Source organism: Microtus pennsylvanicus, chromosome 1 (genome assembly GCF_037038515.1).
Source record: "Microtus pennsylvanicus isolate mMicPen1 chromosome 1, mMicPen1.hap1, whole genome shotgun sequence".
NCBI classification, from domain to species: Eukaryota; Metazoa; Chordata; class Mammalia; order Rodentia; family Cricetidae; genus Microtus; species Microtus pennsylvanicus.
Window position 1 is genome coordinate 101,057,339 of NC_134579.1, and position 20,475 is coordinate 101,077,813.

A 20,475-nucleotide genomic window follows, 5' to 3' on the forward strand; every position below is an offset into this window, starting at 1 on the left:
TTTGCAATAAGTAATGGAGGTATATAGACATGAGGATGTGAATTGAAAGTCCCTGGAGAATCTTGAGTGCAGCACTGTAAAAATAAAATTTGTGAACATTTAAATAGGCATTTTGTGCTCCCACCTTAAATTTAGCAGACTTAATAACGTTGAATTTGTTTGGCCATGAGTGCTGCTTATTCTGGAACTGGAAAACTTTGCAAAGTGATGGGATGAGGCCCCTAAATATCTTCGGGCTACATCTGTGCCCTGGGGGGTGTTTGTGCCCATACATATGTATGGCCATATGTGAGAGGCAGCAGCCTGAGTGCATGCATGCAAGTTGTCGGTCGTCTGCTGCTCAGTGTTACTCCCACACTGGCTCCCTGTCCCCACCAGCTCTCCTCTGGTCAACCTATAAGCAGGGTACAACCAGAGAGAATGACCTTTTATAAATGCTCTTTTGGCACTGTGTCAATACAAGAGCACAGGAATATCTCCCAATTCCAGTGGGCTCTTATTCCAGTATCCCAGCCTGTCCTGATTAACACCAGGCAAAGGGCAAAATGCTCTGCAGTGTCTGCTCCTCAGTTTTCAAGAACACAACTTTGCAGCCTCTGCAGGGTTCAGACCCTGGAGAAAACTGACCCCTTCTTTCCACACCCTTTTCTAGTAAGAGCTGTAAACTACCCTTTCTCTTTTTTGTTTTTGATCATGCTGGGGATGAAAACCAGGCCTTGCATGGGTTAGACACATTCCAAGCCCATCACTGGCAGATTTTAGGTCACACCCTGAGCCTCTCAATAGGAGATTCAAGGCAGGTGCCTTGCTGCTGAGCCACATTCCCAATAGAAGTTGTGCTTATAATCATTTCTTTTGCTCAGAACCCCTGCCCTGTCCCAAAACTTTATCCTACTAGTAATCTGCTAAAATTGACCCCTGCAAATTGTCGCCATGCACTGGGCTGTGATTTTGTGCTCAGGAGTCCACCAGTGCACTTTGTATATGGCTTCATCTCCCCCAGCCCTCACAGGGCCACATGTATGTCTCTAAGGCACCTTGCAGCATCATGCAGATTTCTAGAAGCTGACAATTGTTTTTCTTTGTTTGCTTCTTCAGGTACTGGGCCTGTCCCAGGGCAGTGTCAGCGACATGCTCTCAAGGCCAAAGCCATGGAGCAAACTGACCCAGAAAGGCCGAGAACCTTTCATCCGGATGCAGCTCTGGCTGAATGGAGAGCTAGGCCAGGGTGTTCTGCCTGTGCAAGGGCAGCAACAAGGGCCAGGTGAGAACAGCCAACCACCCTTTGCAAGAGCCTGACAAGGACATCCTCCATCCATGGGCTTTGTTTGGATTTGGTTTGGATTTGGGGTTTTTTTGTTTGTTTCTTTCTTTTTTGTTTTTGTTTTGTTTTTTGTAGTTTTTGAGGGGGTATGGGGAGTGGTGAGATAGGGTCTGTTTATATTTTCAAGACTGACCTCAAACTTACTATGTAGCCCAGACTAGCCTTAGACTCATACTGTATAGCCAAAGCAGACCTTAAGCCCGTGATCCTCCTGCCTCAACTTCCCAAATGATGGAAAGACAAATGTGTACCCATATCTGTCTCCATCTTTAGCTTTCAGGAATAAAGAAACTAAGCCCAGCTAATTTTATAAGCAGCAGAAAATTAGTTACCAATTAAGAAAATGCTGTTTATATGTAAATATAGGTAAAAGTCAAGTACCTTCACTGGGGAACTGAGAAGGAAATCTAGCCAGGGTAACTTCAGAAGTGAAAGTGTCACAGGCAGTGGCTTCTGCTACCTTAAAGTGAGACTTCTGGCACTTTATAGACTTGAGCAACCCTCATCCCAATCCAGCATCCTGGTCCTCAGTTTGACAATAAGATGCCTCCCTCCTTCTGAACTCCTGCTGACCCTCCTAGTATCTTTTGTGCAGTTGGGAAGCTCCAAGCCCTGTTTCCTATGTAACGGTACCTTTTTCTTCCACAGTCCTCCACTCAGTGACATCTCTTCAGGACCCCCTCCAGCAGGGCTGTGTAAGCTCAGGTAACTAGCCACTCATGTTTATTTGCTAGCGCCTCTGCTCTGGAAATCTGTGATCTGGGAGTAAGTGTCCCATTTCTAACCTTAGCAAACAGCTGTCTCTCCCTCTCCGCCATGCTGTCATCTGAGGCCATTGTGTAAATAGAATCATGCAAGACATGATTGTTAAGAATTACCTTCTACTACACAAAGTGTCCTGGAGATCCACTGACCTGATGTGCAGCAGTAATTTCTTCTCCTGCCTGAGTAGTATTCCTATGGTATGGTTATAGCAAAGTTTGTACTGCATTGAGGCTATATCTAGGTTGTGGCAATTATTCATAGACTTGGCATGGCAGTAAAAAGAGTATGCTGTGTCCTGCTTTCCTGAACTTGCTTTCTGAGGACAGTAGTAGAATTGGCAGCTAAGGAGTGAGACCAATAAAATCCATGCCTTTACTGGATCTCTTCATTGTTTTGTAAGTATGAAGCTCTGTGTTTGGTGCTGGGGTCTATTGGAGGCAAGTTTCACAGTCAGGGGATCTCAGTCTAGCAGTCTAGCAGGAGGGACAAGACACAGCCATCACTGACCCAGGAGTTATGGGAGGGGATATCTCTTCCATCTGGAGCACCAGAATAGAGAAGCCAAGGACGAGTAACTCCAGCAGCAGCTAGGGTGAGATTCAGTGGACACTCAGTGAGGGTTCAGAAGGGGCCAAGATTGAAAGTAAAGGATGGGAGCAAGTAGGGATGGCAGCAGTTACAGACCATGAAGCTCAGGCTACTTTCTACTGATTCCAAAAACTGGGAAGGTCTCAAAGGCACCTGATAGATCTGTTATCTATTCCCTGAGGTTCCTGGCCACAGTAGCCAAATGCATGCATGCCCTGACCACAGCCATTGTTCCCAGGCTCTCATCACTGCCTTTTACACTGGCCCACAGTCAGTCCAGCTTTCTTTCCCAGCTCCGAGGAACAGCCGGCAGTGTGAGCCATTTCTTTTTTCTCTATTTTTCTAAACATGTTGATTAGTCTCCGTATCCCATTGATTCATTGAAAACACAAACAAAGCTAAGTGAGGAATGAGCGCAAAGCCTGTCAGCTTGCCAGAAGGGAGGACACATGTGCATAGAGGGGAACAGCTGGACAGCTTTAGCAATAGCTGCTGCTGCTGCAAGATCCCAAACACATTCTCCCTCCCCCACACACATACACAGAATCAGGGTGCTGCGGTGGCCTCAAAGCTCTCCCTTGAAGGTTTTATGGGTTTTAGGTATTGTAGTTTTGTTTGGTCCATAATGGGACACAGAGACTGGACAGATGCATTGGGAAAATTACCAGCACTCTCTCTCTCCAACTCACACTCAGAATTTAGGAGGGAACGTGGCTAACTTGTTTGTGCTGCACTTCTGTGGGTATTTGTATGGTAAAGTGGCCTGGCCTCCTACTCCAGTGAGAAGTCAGCTTTCCTTCAACTACTGCTCATTCCAGGCTAAACGAAGCTTGTTGTGGCAGAGCTGATGCTTTATTGATGAAAGCCCTTCACTCCTAAATACAAGACTAAATGCCCCTCAGTACCATATCTCTTAGAATCCTGACCAAAACTATTTCCGTATATCTCAAAGGGGTTCGTTTTGTTTTTAATGGATGTGTATGACAGCATGTATGTCAAAATCAGAGGACAACTTGTGGAAATTGTTTCTTTCCACACTGTGGGTTCCAGGGATTGAACTCAGGTCATCAAGTTTAGTGGCAAGCATTTTTACCAACTGAGCCATCTTATTGACCCCACTCCTTTTTCCCCCCTCCAAGACAGGGTCTCATTTAACCCCAGCTAGCCTCAAACTCACTATGTAGCAAAAGATGACCTTGAATTTCTGCTCCTTCTGTCCTTACCTCTTGAGTGCTTACATTACAGTCATACACCACCACACTCAGTTTATGCATTGCTGGGGATTGAACCCAGGACTTTCAGCATGCTAGGCAAATACTCTGTCAACTGAGGTACATCCCCTTCCCCCAAAACTGGAATTATTTTGTAATGATAGTATCGGTAAATCCTTGTGATAAATGACTCTAGAAAATTCTAGAATCTTTGACAGCTTTTATCATTGTTTCCTCTAAAAGAACTCTCTGGTTTGGAGAACCTCATAAAATTCTGATTACCTCTTTTGCCATGGCTACTATGGAACCCATTTCAAAAATATATCAACTGAGAAAGATAACTCTGCCCCTCACAGATCCCTGACAGCTGTACCTGGAGGTGCACAGCATGGCCTGGTCAGTTCCTGGACAGTGGTGGGGCTCACTTCTCTCCCCAGGGTATAGGAACATGGAAGGACCTGCCTTCTATCTAGTTGGTCAGTTGTACCTTCAGTGAGGTTTCCCAGGCCATTGCAGAGATCAAGGGCCTAAACAGAAGGCTCTGCGCTTGGTTGTCAAAGCCCTCCTTGGCAAAGGACAAAGTGCTGGCTAGGGACCCTTCTCCTTGCCAAAGAACTCCAACCTGGGAGCTGGAAATGTGACTCAGTTGGTAGAATTCCTACCTAGCATGCATGTAGCCCTGGGTTTCATCACCAGTACAACATAAAGTATTGAGGAGTTAGTGAGAGTCAGGAATTCTCATACACTAATCTCTCTGGTGAGGAGAGGCCCAAGTTCCAACTGTCTTAGTGGATGTGACCCTTTGTGTCCTCTGATAATCTGAATCTTGAGGCACAAAGGAAATTTAATGTCATTTTCAATTACCAGTGTTGCTCCATGGTTACCTCTGTGGGAGGGTGGGGGGATGGGGTGCCCAGGCCTGAGGTCAACTTTATATGTCATTCCTTGTTGTCAACCTTGTTTTTTCAGACAGGATCTCTCCCTGGAATCTGGGGCTCATCAGCTGGGCTAGTATAGTTGGCCAGAGAGCCCCACCTTCTCAGAGCTAGAATTACAACGTGCACCAAGGCACTTAGCTTTTTCACATGGATTCTCAGGGTTAAGGGAGCACACACACTAGAGAGCATCTGCTAACCTTGTGTAATATTTCCTTTTTACTTCTTAAAACTAGCTGCTGCAGGTGTTTGGGCTGGTTCATCTTTCATCCTCTACAGAAGGAGATAAGAGGTAGCTCTGAAGGGAAGGAAGAGGCCTGCCCCATGGCAACAGAAATTGTGGCATGCTGGAGGGCTCGTACAAGAGCTGTCTGTGCCGTCAGCTTGGGAACTTGTTGATAAGGAAGCCTTTCATGACTATAGCTAACAAGGTGTTCTGCCTGCTTTTTTCACACTAGCTTCTGGCAGATCTTGTCAAAGTGTACAAATGATTTCCATAGATTAAGGCACAAAATGCTCAATTTTCCCCTAACACTCTGGGTGGTCAGGAAGAGTGGCTTCCAAGTCATGTCTGTCCATGAAGAGTCATGCAACTCCATGGCGCCATTGTCCATCAACAGAGTGTCAGCTGTCCTTTAGAGGAGACAGCTGCTACAGGCTGGCTAGGGCATGGGAAGTCCAGCTAAGACATCCACAGCTGTGTAGGTGAGGTCTGTGGATATTCCTCATAGCATGGTAGCCCGTATCCTTCAGGGTGTGCATCCTGACACTTGCTTGAGCTGCTGGGAAGTCTGTTCAACAAGCTTCTTCTCTCAGACCCAAACAGCAGGATTCTGCTGCAGTCTGTCTTTGACTAAGCAGCCACTTCTTGGCACTTGGCTGACTTGAAAGAGGTGACAGAGAGGGTTGGTGGCAGCCTCAGAAAAGTTTGTGGAACTGAATAGAGGAGACAGAATTCCTCATGAATGTACTAGATTCAAGTTACATTTTCCTTCTCTTTGCTCCAAGAATGTCATGAGAGCAACTGGTTTTATCCAGACAGAATGCTTCTGGCTGCATTCATGTAACTGTATTTGTGTATAACCACTTATATATAGCCTCATATAGCATATCAAACAGAAAAGAAAAACTCAGGGCCCCGTGAGATAGTTCAGTCAGTAAAGAGCTTTCCATGCAAACATGAGGATCCGAGTGCACTCCCCAAAACCCACCTGAAAAAGCTAGGTTTGGTGGTGCAAGCTTGTAAATCCCAGTGCTTGGTGGGCAGAAATAGGAGACTCTCTGAGTTCCAGGTCAGTGAGGGATTCTGTCTCAAAACAGAAACAAAACAGGTGAGGAGGAGCACCCATGGTTGTCCTGTGGCTGTGCACATGCATGTGCACCCCATATATATGATATACCCACCCGCAAAGAAAAAGATCTGAAATTCCATGAAAAGATCTGAAAAGATTCCACACATGGCCACTGCCTTACTGCCTGAAATATTAGCCTATGGTTCCATCAAGATGGTAGCCCATTCAATTCTCTCCTTCTTGTTGGCAGCCTTCCTTGAGTCATTTTTATTTTATTAGATGTAGCATATTATAAGGACTTTCCATTCTGAGGCCAAAGGGGGAATTTCTGGATTTGGGCTATTGTATGGCACATCAGGTGGTCCCTGGAGCTGCAACTTTGCCATGAAAAGATATGGAATCAGACAACAAAATGTTTCAGGTAGGGAACAAATGTGAACACATGAGAAGCAACTAGTTCAGAAACCTTATTATTAACAGCAGGAGGAAAGTATATGGTGAAAGCATGTTGTCCTCTTTTCCTGTAGAACACTTGCTATTTCTTGCAGGTTTCTGTATTTGTATATGTGTATTTGGGACGAAGACATACCTCAGCCCTCACTGGGAGATTCTAGGCAGATGCTCTACCCCTGAGTCACACCTCAGCCCCTCACTGGGGGATTCTAGGCAGGAGCTCTACCACTGAGTCACAACCCAGCCCCTCACTGGGAGATTCTAGGCAGGGGCTCTACCCCTGAGTCACACCCCCAGCCCTTGAAAGAGATTCAGGCTGGTTTCTAAACAGTGGCATCCCTTAGCCTAGTGGAGAGCAAGCCAGATGTGTGGTCAGCTTCTAGCCAGTGCTGACTCATCGTTCCTCTGCCTCTTAGTACTTGTGTGACCTGGGGCAAAGCAACTCAACCTTCCTGTCCTGCTTCTTCAGCCCTACCTCCTAGACTATGAGGAGACCTGAATGGCTTTAGGTATAACGCTTTTAGAGCATGGAACCAAGTGCTATTTAAATGTTGGCTTTCCAGGTGGGATGTGTATCTCAGCTCAGTGATAGAGTACTAACCTAGCATACAGGAGTCCCTAGACTCCATCTGAGCACAAGTAAATGAAAGAATGTCTTTCTTCAATCACCACTGCAACCTCTTGAGATTCAAAAGAATGGTTATAGCCGGCAGTCAGCACGCAGAGTTAGACAAAGGAGTCTGGAAAAGGTATTGCCATTAAGGGTGAACATGACCAGCCCACCAGGGTCTTTAGCTTCTTAAGACTGACACTGCCTGGCCTCACTTTTACAAAATCCCATCTGGCCCAGGAACAGCCTGAGCCACATGTCCTCCCTCTTCTCTATACCTACTTTGGGAAACAGAATTTACAGTGTCCTGGACCTTCAATACAAGAGAGAGAAGTAGGTCACAAGAGCATATGAGGACTTGGGTCTCTAATGTTCCAATCTAGGGATAAAATAAGAAACGGAATGCAGTAAATTCTCAGGTAATTTTAGAAAGATAGTGAGAATAAGATGAGGCTCACACATTGTTTCTTCCATGGGCCACATACTATTTTGATGTCCTTAGTAAGCAGAACTTACCCTTGTGGGGATTTCTGCTTAAGGAAATTTCAGATTAAGAAAAAGGGAATTTTCTGGGCTTTGGTGGCAACCGCCTTTAGTGTGCACTTGGGAGTCAGAAGCTGGTGCATCTCTATGTTTGAGGCCATCCTAGTCTACATAGTTCCAGAATGGCCAGTGCTACACAGAGAAACCCCCGTCTCAAAAAAAAAAAAAAAAAAAAAGAAGGAGGAGGAGGAGGAGGAAGAGGAAGGAGAGAGAGAGAGGAACCAAAAGAAAAAGGAATTTGCCCACCACCCACCAGGTGGCTGGCTGAAGTTCACATGATCCTGAGGCCAGTGGCCTTAGTGCCACTGAGGTAGGTGTCCATAGGAGCCAGCCCCAGAGGTCAGGGGATCCAGTCCCCTGGGACAAAGGAAGGGTTCACCACTGCAGCTACATAGAAAATCAAGGGAAGACTTCAAAACATCAGTCAGTAAAATGCTTTCCTTGCAAGCATGAAGACCTAAAATCTGTCCCCAAACCTATGTTAGGGGGAAGGGAAACAAACAAACAAAAAACAGGTATGTGATGTGACGTGTGCATGCAGTCCCAGCACGTGAGGAGGCAGCATCCGCAGTAACACTACTTGGTGGATGCAGGCTAATAAGAGACTGTCTCAACAGACAAAATAGGTGGCTCCTGAGGAATGACACCAGAGGTTAACCTCTGTCTTCCATATGCACTTATGTATATGTACACACACACAAGAAAGTTTGAGTCCAATCATAGGCAAAATAAAAATCAGACCCATAGCAAAGCAAACTGATAGAAAAATATAAGTGTCAAGGAAGGTTTCCTATGTAAAACTATACCTCGACTTGAAAGAGGGAGGAGAGCATATCCTCAGTGACAAACAACATGGGGCTTAAACTTAGAAAGTTTGCCAGTGTTTAGTTTAAGTATACCTAGACTAGGTGGTAGAGGGTCTTTCAGTCTAAATCCTCTTGCTGAGAACAACTCCACTCTTAGGTTGCTATGTCTTAATCTGAGTCAAACCCCAACTCCATGTGACTAACCCACAGGGCATACTCAGATTCCCCCAAGAATGAGGCGGGAAATGGCCACTGGCCCTCTCAAGGACAGGGCAGGGCAGGAGGCAACCCAGAGGTATCCATCATTGGCTTCATCTTGGATTGTTTGTTCTTCCCTGAGGAACTAGGATCCTAAATATAGCCCATGTCTGAATTGGCAGATGTGGGGTTCATGCTTTACATAAGGGCCAAAATTAGCCTGTCATTTGGCACCTAAATAAAGCAGGCAGACTGCCTTCGTACCAACTTCGCAATTAGGAAAGACTGGAATGGTAGCACATTTTATTGGGTAAGAAACTCTTGTGCTGATGAGGTAACAGACTTGACAACTTGAAGACTGAGCAGCACAGACCCATGAAGTCCCCAGGATGCCTCCTGGTCACAGACCTTCTCACTGTTGTTTGTTTGTTTGTTTGTTTGTTTGGAAATAGTATCAAGTGTCCCAAGCTGGCCTCCAATTCTACTTAGCTGAGGTTGAACTTTACCTCTTATACTGGGATTACAGGCATGTCCCACCTCGCCTGATTCATAAAGTACAGAGGGTAGAACCTAGTATTCTGTGCACGATATGCAGGCAGTCCACCTTCAGCCCAATCTTCTCATTCCTGAGTTAAGGTCTGTGTTGTCTCATGAGAACATTTCATAGAATCAGGGAAAATAAAGTGACTCAGTGGGTAAAGGTACTTGGCCACCAAGCTGACAACCTGAATTCAATCCCTGTGACCCAAATAGTATAATGAGAGAGCTGAGTCCTACAAGTTGTCCTCTGACCTCCACATGTGCATGCTGGCATGTGCACACACATACAAAGATAAAAGTGTAATAAAATATAAACATGATAATAATTACGCCCTAGAAATAACACTACGGAAGAACAGCAACAGTCACTTAGGTTTTTGCAAGGAAAAAAAGATCCACCCAGTGTGCCTGGAGCTAGGTTAGTAGAGGGACTCCCCAGGGGCTTCAGGAAGATGTTATAATCAATTACCACATCATAACACTGATGTATGATAATTACTGAGTGTTTCTCCTGAGATAGTGCAGCATTTGGCGGGGATGCGGTTCCTTCATGGTCCACTGCCTGATTAATATGCAAATAATAGGCTGATTGCATGATGAATGCAGAAAATGAGCCCGCTGATAACAGGCGCACTGAAGCAGGGAAATGATAAATTACTTTTACTGACTGTCCTACATTAAGTACCCTTTCCCAACAATCTCATCACAAATTAAGGAAAGCAGTATGGCAAGATTAGGAGGATGTGTAAAATAATGTACCATAATAGCTTTTCAAACAAAGATGTCTATAAGGAAAATGTCACCTGGTTCCTCACTGAGCCATTCACCTACCTGAATAGTCATTAAAAAACAGGAAGTAGCAAGCTACACCCATGTGTGCCACTGACTTCATTTGGCCATGGAACAGCCTCACTTGTTCAGCTTAGACTCATTACCTGCACGCTGGCCAAGTGGCTTTGTTATTGAATGAGGACAGACTACTTGGGACAGATGCTTTTCCCTGCACAGGTGGACACAAAGCTCATTTCCCATGATGTGCCATGAGGAAGGAATTTCAGAGCTGCAGTCCCAGAAGGCCTAAGAAGGAAAGACTATTTTAGACCACCTTTTAACAATGTGTCAAGGCCAGCCTGGAGTATGTAGCCCTTCTCCAACAAAGCCCAGCTTTGGGCTGGGAACTCAAGTTTGATTCATAGAACCCACAGTTGAGGATGAGTGGGGTTGCCAGGCACAATGGCACACACTTGTAATCCCAGCACTAGAAAGGCTGACACAGGTAGATACATGATCCCCAGCCTAGCCTACTTGGTTAGTTCCACACCTATGAGAGATCCTATCTCAAAAATCAAGGTGGGACTGGGAATACAGCTCAGAGGCAAAGCACTTGCCTAGCACATAAAAAGTCCTAAGTGTAATTCCCAGTACCACAAAGTGCCAAGGTGAATGGTGCCTAAGGAATGACACCAGAGATTATTCTCTGACCTTCACACACACAAACACACACACATACACACACACACACACACACACACTCGAAAGTGATTAATCTTTGATTACAACAAAACAATTTATCTTAAATATTTGTTTTTTCTCTGCAGTAATGTATATTTAGACTATTTATGTGATGTGCATTTTCTCTTACCACACAAGGGTTCACTGATAAGTGTTCGTATGCACAGCTGGCTCAGTAATAAGGTTATCAGAGGTAATTTGAAAGCCTTATTTCTAAATATATGGTCTATAGCAAGGTGAGCCCAGTCCCTGAAACAGGACCAACTGTGTCACTCCCACAGTTTTATCAAGCCATGACTTTCCTTCTTGGCCTGATCTGTAACTTCAGCAGTGATTATGACATGGGGGCCCCAAACTCTGCTCAAAGACACATGGGGCTAAGGATGCAGCTCAGTTGGCAGAGCACACTTGAGGCCCTGGGTTCCAGTCCAGCACCACAGAAAACAGGTATGGTGGTGCACAAATATAATCTCAGCACTGGGGAACTAGAGGCAAGAAGTTCAGGTATTTGAAGCCAGTCTGGTAGTACATGAGACCGTGACCCAAAACAACAATAAATGAAGGAAGGAGACCCAGGTGTACATGCAATAATCCCAGTACTCTGAAGCTATAGCAAGAGGCGTGAATTTGAGACCTGTTCTGCACAGAACTCCTAAGACCCCATTTCCTTTTAAGCAACTTACTCAGTGTAAAGGAGGAAAGGGGGGTTAAAAAGCATCCCTGGAAAAGTAGAGTGCAGTTGTACATGGGGCTAAATCTTAGGTGTTCCATTCTTCTGTCCTCTCCTAGGCTTGACTGTTCCTGACAGTCCTCAGTCTCAGCCTCAGGGCGACAGGTGCTCTTCTAGATCTCCCATCTTCACCCCAGAGTCTTTGTTGATGGAACCTGCTGAGTGATATCTCTCTGCCACTTGGCCTCAAATGCTGTGATTTACAGGATGCTTTCTTTACACACACACCCCAGCATCCAGCCTGCCTGGCACTCAGAGGTCTCACTACTCAGTGACAGTCAAGTGCCTCAGAAGTCAAAGCCAGGGACACATAGGCAATTTAACTTGAATAACTCGATTTAATTGGACAGCTTGCTTTACTCATAAGGAATGTGAGCCTCCTGTATCATAAGAGTTCCTGATGCAAATTTTAAGTCAGTCCTGTCATTACACAGGAGCACACACACTAGCACCTACTGTGTGGCAGATATTTTATGTTCTCTTTTCATTATATTTCTATTTTAGCTTTATCTCTATGAGATTATGGTTGTGTACCACTATGTTAGCTTTCTGTAGTGCTGGGCCTCAGAAGTCTTCTGCCAACTGGGCTGTGTCCTCAGTCCCTTGTCTGAGCAGAGCTTGGGTCATAATCACTGCTGAAGTTACAGATCAGGCCTGGAACACTTGAAAGTCTGACATTCCCGACCTTGTCCTCCTGCCCCACCTGAGTACTGGGATTACAGGTGTGCCCTACCACACCTGTTTAGTGCCATGCTAGGTGGGATGGAACCCAGGGCTTGGTGTATGCTAAGCAGGCACTCTACCAACAGAGTTGCACCCTCAGCCTAGCTCTTCCCTTTCTACTATTTGAAAAGAAAGGGGGTTCTGGTAGGTTTCCTGCGACTTAAGGCCAGCAGGGTTGGTATGTTAATAAGTAGGCAAGGAGAGGGAGGGACCTGCTTGAGGCCTGCCATTGCCATTTGTTTGGCTGGATTTACCCAGAGGAAGTAGTCTGCCCAAAATTCCTTGGGAACTGGCTGGTGATATCAGAAGTTGGAACGTTTTTTCATGGTAGAAGGCTGTGGGTCATCTCTGACACAACTGGTTACTTTTTCTTCCTTTGGTTTTTATTGTTTGTTTGTTAGTGAGGAAGTGTCCCAAGGCACAAGGAAAAGGGTGGGCACAGCAAGCTGGGACATGGATCAGAGTAGCCTGTATTTTGGTCCAAAACAACACTTGTATTACAAAGAAGTCACCTTGCATTTTCGGCTGGGCTTCCTGCCTCTTCTTCCAAGTGCTGAGATTAAAGAAGACACCTTGGAGACCTGTAACTGTAGGAATTTTGGGGAGGTGCCAGGAGTTCTGTGAGAATCAGCTGCTTAGCACAAAGCCTAGGCACAGATGGGAAGCCACATACATTATAGTAGAGTCAGGACTCATTACCACATGGTCCATGCCTCACCCTGTAAACCACAGGGGCTGAGGAGAGTGTGCTTCTCATATTAAGTACAAAGGCCTAGTCTGTCTGGGAGACTGGATGCTCTCAGGTAGCACTGAGCACGCACATTTCCTTGGTTGTCCATAGCACTGTCCGTCAATGGCTATAAGCTGGAAAGGGCCTCAGAGCCCTCCAGAGCTGCCAGAGTACCTGCTACACTTAAGATGTCCACACTGAGCTCCTTAGAGCCTGCTGAACTGTTGCCCACAACTACTGAGGTTCATGTCCCCTTCTGGTTTAGTCTTCCTTTCTCTAGCTAGACCATACCACTCCCTTCTGTAACCTGGCTCCCTGAGTTCCCCACCTCATCTTCCTCGTCTGTCTTGAGAGTCACTTGAAGTTGCCTGGCCTGGCACTGGCTCAAAGTCTAAACTCTGGACATAATGAAAGCGGTGCATCAGACCAGCCGCCAGTTAAATAATGTTTGGGTTCTTGTCAGAATGTCACAGAGTACCCTGTCATTTTGTTTCAGCAACTTGTCCTTCTGAACGCGCAGTTCGCCGTATGGCATGCCAGCAGTAAAAATGTCACTTGCAATAATTACTTTTTGGAGGAAATGCTTGCTGACTTCCTACCTTCAAGCTGTTTTTTACACAGTAGGGAGATAATCAAAAATGACTTCATCCTGACTGCTCAAATGAACACTAAATGGAATTTGGGTTATTACCGAGATAGAGGAGGGTTGGGCGTGGAAATTGCAGCAGCGGATCGGATAAACTGCAGAGCGATTTGTCTTGGAAAATTGGGGCGGATGTGTTTTCTATTGGCTTCTATTGAAAGCTTAAAGCAGCTGTTGTTTAGCCTGCTGTTTGGGGAATATAATATCTTTCATAATCCTTTTATGGCTCCCAAACACCTTGCGTATCTCTGCAGGCCCTGAGTCACTGTCTCTGCCCTCTGTGTTTCATAGCCAAGCTCCTCTTGCAAGATCCAAGATGCAACCCGGGCCCGCAGCATGCTAGACCAGTGCTTACCATGAACAATACCCCAACACCCTCTGAGCTTTTAAAGTATGCAAATTATGCCGTTAATTATCATAGGCCTAAGGCTGCTTAGATTGTTGAAAGGGATCTGTGGTTTTTGTTGTTGTTGTTGTTGGGGAGGTCTGTCTACTTTCTCTCCAGTGCCTAGCAGAGTACATGACGCACATGACACAAAGTCGGTGCTTTAAAATGTGGGCAGAAGGGTCATCAAGATGGCTCAGCAGATAAAACACCTGCTTCCAAGACTGAGAAACTGAGTTTGATCTGCAGAACCCACATAGTAAGAGAAATCCAACTCTAAAGTTGTCCTCAGACCTTCACATGTGTGCCATAGTATGTGCACCCAAGCAGACAGATAGTGTTTTTAAAAAGAAATAAAACTTTAAAAACCAAAAATTTTTAATATGGATGAACAAAGTCAGCATGGTATCACATAGCTTTAATGTCAGTACTCTGGAGGCAGAAGTGAAAGAATCATCTTAAGAATTTGAGGCCAGCCTGGTCTACTTATGAGTTCTGGGCCAGACAGGGCTACATAGTAAGACCTTGTCCAAAAGAAAAAGAAAAAAAATGGATAGATGGATAAAAGATGAAGATGGTGGGAATGGATTGATAGATGGACAGTGGATGGCTGGATGGGGGCTGTGGATAATAGATAGGGTGGATGGGGCCAAGAGGTTGTCAGGTTGGTGGTGGGAGGCAACATTATAGGTAGAAATGCAGTTTTCCATTCTGCTCTGACTCCCATCCTTGCTCTATCCAAGGATATCCGACCAGATAGAGCCTGCCAGTTCTCCAGCCTGCATTGTGGGCATGTGTCCAACCAGGTTTATTAGGAGACTGGAGCAAGACATCGGCCCAAGTCTCCAGCACACAGCTTCATGCATCTGAGGTTTATTTAAAAAAAAAAAAAAAAGGTGCCTTGAGCCCCTTCCCTAACCCTTGCCACTGACTTCTAGTGACTCATCACCATGTTTGAGATCTCTGCTGCTCACACACGTGTTGTAGAATCATTGCCCAGAAAGACAGGCCTCGAGCAGTCAGGCAGCAAAGGGTGAACACTGAGCAACTGTGCAGGTGGCAGGTGGCTTTGTAGGATGAGACATCTGAGTGTGTCCAGGTCACCTCTGCTGTACATTGAAAGATGGTCATGAGGATTGAATGCATGAATTCCTTTCCATAAGTGTCACCCTGGCACCTGTGCACAGTAAGCCTAGTCAGTGTCACTTCCATGGTGGCTGGTGTGACACATGATCACAAAGTAGGGTTTCCTTTTTGTTTGTTTTTGTGCATGTGCACACATGTACATGATTATATAGGGTTTGCATGCACATGGTACATGTGAAGGCCAGAGGTCAGTGACAAATCTTCCTCTGTCTCTCTCCACCCTAATTTTTGAGACAGGGTTTCTCACTGGATCTGGAGCTTGCCTACTCAACTAGGCTCACTGGCCTGGGAGCCCTAGGGCTCCGCTGTCTCCACCTCCCTAGGCCTGGTATTACAATACTTACCACTGTACTTAGGTTCTTGGTGTTCATTTGTTTGTTTATGTGAGACTTGAAGGGTTGCTTTCCTGATTTGTTTTATATTTATTTATTTTTGTGTGACTGATATGTGTAGGTGCATGTGTGTCATATTGTGCATAAGGTGATCAAAGAGTAATCCTCAGATATCGGTTTTTTCCTCTCTGGGTCCCTCCCAGGGATCAAACACAGGTCATCAAGCTTGATGGCAAGTGCTCTTACCTGCTAAAAAAGTCATCTCACCAGTGGTAGGTAGCACACACCTTTAATCCCGGCCCTTGGGAGGCAGAGGTAGATGGATCCCTATGAGTTTGGGGCCAGCCTGTTATACAGAGAGAGTTCCAGGACAGGCTCCAAAGCTACAGAGAAACTCTGTCTCAAAAAAACAAAACAAACAAAAAACGCCGTCTCAGGGATTGATGTGAGGTTTTCATACTTTCATGGTAGGCACTGTACCAGCTGAGCCATTTCCTGCCTTGATTGATTTTCATTTAGGGGTTTTGTTTTGTTTTGGTTTGTTTTTTTTTTTTAATGGATTCTTGCTACATAACCCCTGAAGGCCTGAAATTCAAGATCCTCCTGTGTTAACCTCCCTAGTACTGGGACTATAGGTGGTCACTACCACACTTAAGCTGGGGGAGGGGAGAGCGTGTGTCCCACTTTGCCCCACAGCACCTCTGCAACAACATGCCCTGTCTGAATGGTTCGCTACACATCCTGCTATGCAGGGGACTCCAGACCTCATCCAGATCCTCCTACCACATATCTTTGAATCCCCCACACTGTCTCCTAAGTTGCTTTTGAGCCTGCATCTCCATCCTTCCAGCTTCCTGCCCCCAGCTCTCACAAAGACACAGCAACACCATGGAGCCAAAGAAGCCCTCAATTCAATCCCCAGTACTGAATAAAGCAGGCATGGTAGGTCATACCTGTAATCCCAGATAGGTAGTGAGTTCAAGGCCAGTGGAAAACGCAAAGGAACGCTACACATGCTAGGTGCATACCTGTTAGGTGTTGCAGGCCTTGTATAGCCTATTGAGAACACAACTTCGAGAAGGACTAGCAGGCAACTGGAGCTGTTTGGTAAGACCTACCTCCCAGAGAGCCACCAGCCCTGTGCTGTCTACTAGCTGCAGGCAGCCAGGATTTTGACCTTGCTGTGGGTTAAAGGACACAAACCTAGGAGAAATCTGTTTATCATGCTTGGGACGCCTGCTATTCTTGACAGTAGTCAGTGAATAAGATAGATGATCTGCCCAATGGGCTCCCTCGCATGGGTGAATTTACAGTGCAATTCCTTCGCTGCTTCTGACATACAAACAGCATTTGCTAGGTTTTAGACCCTGTTGTCTGGTGACCCAAGGGTGAGTAGAGAGAAGAAATCTGATTTACAGGATTCATACTGCCTTAAAAATGGATTCAAGCCATTTCTGCCCCAACACTCATCTCTTTTACATGTCTCACAAGCAGTTCAGTTGTTTTCTTAACCTGATTTTTTTTTCCATGCTGAGCACACAACTTTATGAGATAGTGGGACTTTGTACCAATTGAGGACATTACGCAGACTTATTGGATTCAATTGTGGTTCCATTTCAAGTTTTGTTCTTTCTAGTCATTCATAAGGTATTTGTGTTTTTTAATGTATATTCTACTCCCTGAATACAGGAGAGGTGTTAATCCAAATATATAGAAAAAATTCTATGGGGAAATGGCTTAGTAGTAAAAACATTTGCTGCATAAGTGTGAGGGCCTGAGTTCAAACCCCGAGCACCCATTTAAAAAGCCAACTGTTACTACGTGCCTAACATAGCCCCATGCGCACTAGGACTTCCTGGCCTCCAGCCTAGCTCCAGGTACAGTGAGAACCTTGTATCAAGGGAATAAGGTAAAAGGTGATAGAACAGGACATCTGACCTCCTCCTCTGGTCTCTGTATGGGCGTGTATACCTGCACATAAAGTCTTTGCTGTTATGTTTTAGTCAGATAACAGTTTCCTTTTTTGTTCTTTGTCTGGTTGTGTATTGGTTTGGTTTTTGGCGTAACCATAAATGTAATTCGAGGCACTCAACATGCTCAGCAGCAGGTGCTTTGCCACTACACCACACCCCTAGCCCAGGCGGCAACAGTATTTTTGGCTACCTGAAGCTGTGCTGATAATGCTACTGAGGGACTTGTCACAGCTTGAAGGAGCTGCAAACAAGAGAAGACACAGAATATTCTGCCTTTGGACTCTGGCCAACATCACCAGTCACTCATCTATTAGCCACTGGCAGGATTAGCTATAAATTAGAGCTTTATGTTGAATAGAGACCTTCTTAGGGAAAAAAAAAAGTACATTTCAATACAATTATCACCACTCAGACACCTTGCCTGACCCCTCCTACATGGCCTTATGATATGCCAGCCTCGGTGGAAATGAGGAAAGGTGTGCCAAACACTGAATAAGGCCAAAGACAGATTGGGTCTTGTGGATAAGAGTCATTCTCATTTCCTTCTTGATGTTCTCTGTGTCCTTGGAAATTAAGATATGACCAGTCTCGGTTCTAAATACCCCCCTCCCAAAACCAGCTCAAGACAGTATGCCAGATTTTACAGGTGATGCTACTAAAGAGAGGTAGGGGGGTTGCTCCTGTGTTTATTTTCTTGTTATTATGACAAGATGCCTGACAGAAGCCACTTAAGGACAGAAAGCTTCTGGCTCATGGATTGAGAGGACGGACACTACCTGTCATTGCAGAGAAGTCATGACAGTAAGAGCTTCAGTGGTTCATCACATTGCATCTGTAGTCAGGAAGCAGAGAGATGGATGCTGGTGCTCAGCTCACTTTCTCCTTTCTATTCAGTTCAAGAGCCCAGCCCATGGAATGGAATTGTCCGCATAGTTCTCACAGTCATCTCCGAGACTGGCCTTCAGTGATTCTTCATCCTCTCACACTGGCCATATTAACCATCACACTCAGCCAGAAGGAAGGTGTAGCACTTCCCGCTGGGCACCATCAGTACCCACCCCCCAACAAGACACAGACTGTTCTAAAGCAAGAAACACGCAATGCCTGATGGTCTCCACACCTTTCTGGTGCCAGTACAGTATGGTCTAGATGATCAAAGAGCACGGTTTTCTAAAAATAGGACCACCAAGCCCCTAGGTTGGTGCAGAGCAGGCATGCCACCTTTCTTTGGTATCCTTCTTCCGCTAGCCTCAGCACCTCTGATAGTTTCATAGAAAAGCAATCTGATCCCAAGACTTAAGTCTCCTTGGACCACCACAGAGACCAACAGCTGAGGCATTGGGTCAAGAGTGTACTGCCTATATATATAGGAAGAGGGCACCAGATCTCATTAAAGATGGTTGTGAGCCACCATGTGGTTTCTGGGAATTAAACTCAGGACCTCTGGAAGAACAGCCAGTGTTCTTAACCGCTGAGCCATCTCTCCAGCCCTCAAGAGTCTTTGTAATCATATGACCATCTAGCCTCATAGGCAACCCTCACCTAAAATGATCTGTCCACACTTGTATATTCACATAGAAACCAGAGGACAATTTTGGTTCTCATTCCATAGGCACCATCCACCTTGGCAACCCTCATCTAAAATGATCTGTCCACACTTGTATATTCATGTAGAAACCAGAGGACAATTTTGGTTCTCATTCCATAGGCATCATCCACCTTGTTTTTTGAGAAAGTGTCTCTCACTAGCCTGAATCTCACTGAGTACAGCAAGATGAATAAGCAGTGAGCCCTAGGGCAGCCTGTCTCTGCCTCCCCAGTGCTGGGATTACAACTATACACAACTATGCCTGTCTTTTTTGATTTTTCGAGACAGGGTTTCTCCATAGCTTTTGGTTCCTGTCCTGGAACTAGCTCTTGTAGACCAGGCTGACCTCAAACTCACAGAGATCCGCCTGCCTTTGCCTCCCGAGTGCTGGGATTAAAGGCGTGCGCCACCACCGCCCGGCCCATGCCTGTCTTTTTAACTTGGGTTCTAGGGATAGAGCTTAGATCCATCCCCATGCCTACAAGGCAAGCACTTCACCTACTGAGCTATCTCTCCAACTCCTGTCCATATATTTTTGTTCTGTAAAATATAGAAGAAATAATCACGTATATTAAACTCAACCTCTGAATTACCAGAATCATAGGGTTTGATTAGAACAAATCATAGCAGTCATAATGACATTTTTTTTAGCAAAATGCCCTGATATTAAGCCTTCAGAAACCTTTTATTTGAACCTTTAGTTGATTTTTTTTGTCTTTGTTATATTATTTTTATTCCTTTAATGCAGAAAATTAGAGGTTACACTTAATGAAAGAACTATGGAGTAATAGACAGTCCTGAGGACTACCACACGTTACCCTTCTGGAACAGGGGATTTAATTAACATTTCCTAAGTAAGTAAAGTCAGTTATGTGGTGAAAGATGACTGTTTTCAGCAGCCATTCTTGTGTTTAATTCTAGAAAGCACTCCAAAGACCTCTGCCAGCTGTAGCCCTGCCCCTGAGTCCCCAATGAGTTCCAGCGAATCCGTGAAGAGTCTCACTGAACTGGTCCAGCAGCCCTGTCCTGCCATTGAGACCAGTAAAGAAGGCAAACCGCCAGAACCCAGCGACCCACCAGCCTCAGACTCCCAACCCACAACACCGCTGCCTCTCTCTGGACACTCAGCCCTCAGCATCCAAGAATTAGTAGCCATGTCTCCCGAGCTGGACACCTACGGCATAACCAAGAGGGTCAAAGAGGTGCTGACGGACAACAACCTCGGTAGGTCCCCATTGCCGGATCACCAGTCATCCAGTCATTTCCTGTTTGAAGCCTTGAAAGTGTAAGGGAAGGGGCTGCAGGCTGAGCTAGTCAAAAACTCTAAAATCTCCATATTCAAGTTTTTTTACTTACCACACAGAGTTGTTATATACAAAGCTCACAGAAGAAATTTAAAACAGAAATCTCAAAATATTAATATTTTGATTTTGTACTGGGCTACATTG

General features: G+C 45.4%; 1 protein-coding gene across 6 annotated transcripts in view; it reads left to right on the plus strand.

The window, feature by feature from the left end:
- Cux1 (cut like homeobox 1) overlaps window positions 1-20,475 on the plus strand; it is a 324,514-nt gene that overhangs the window by 262,330 nt on the left and 41,709 nt on the right. For 4 of the 6 annotated variants that reach the window (XM_075976432.1, XM_075976450.1, XM_075976441.1 and 1 more), the window contains 3 exons: window positions 1,099-1,264; window positions 1,973-2,029; window positions 19,949-20,251. The exons of the other annotated variants lie outside the window; for them this stretch is intronic. In XM_075976432.1, the coding sequence (XP_075832547.1) occupies window positions 1,099-1,264; window positions 1,973-2,029; window positions 19,949-20,251 (526 nt within the window). The remainder of the gene's footprint in view (window positions 1-1,098; window positions 1,265-1,972; window positions 2,030-19,948; window positions 20,252-20,475) is intronic. 6 annotated transcript variants of the gene reach the window in all.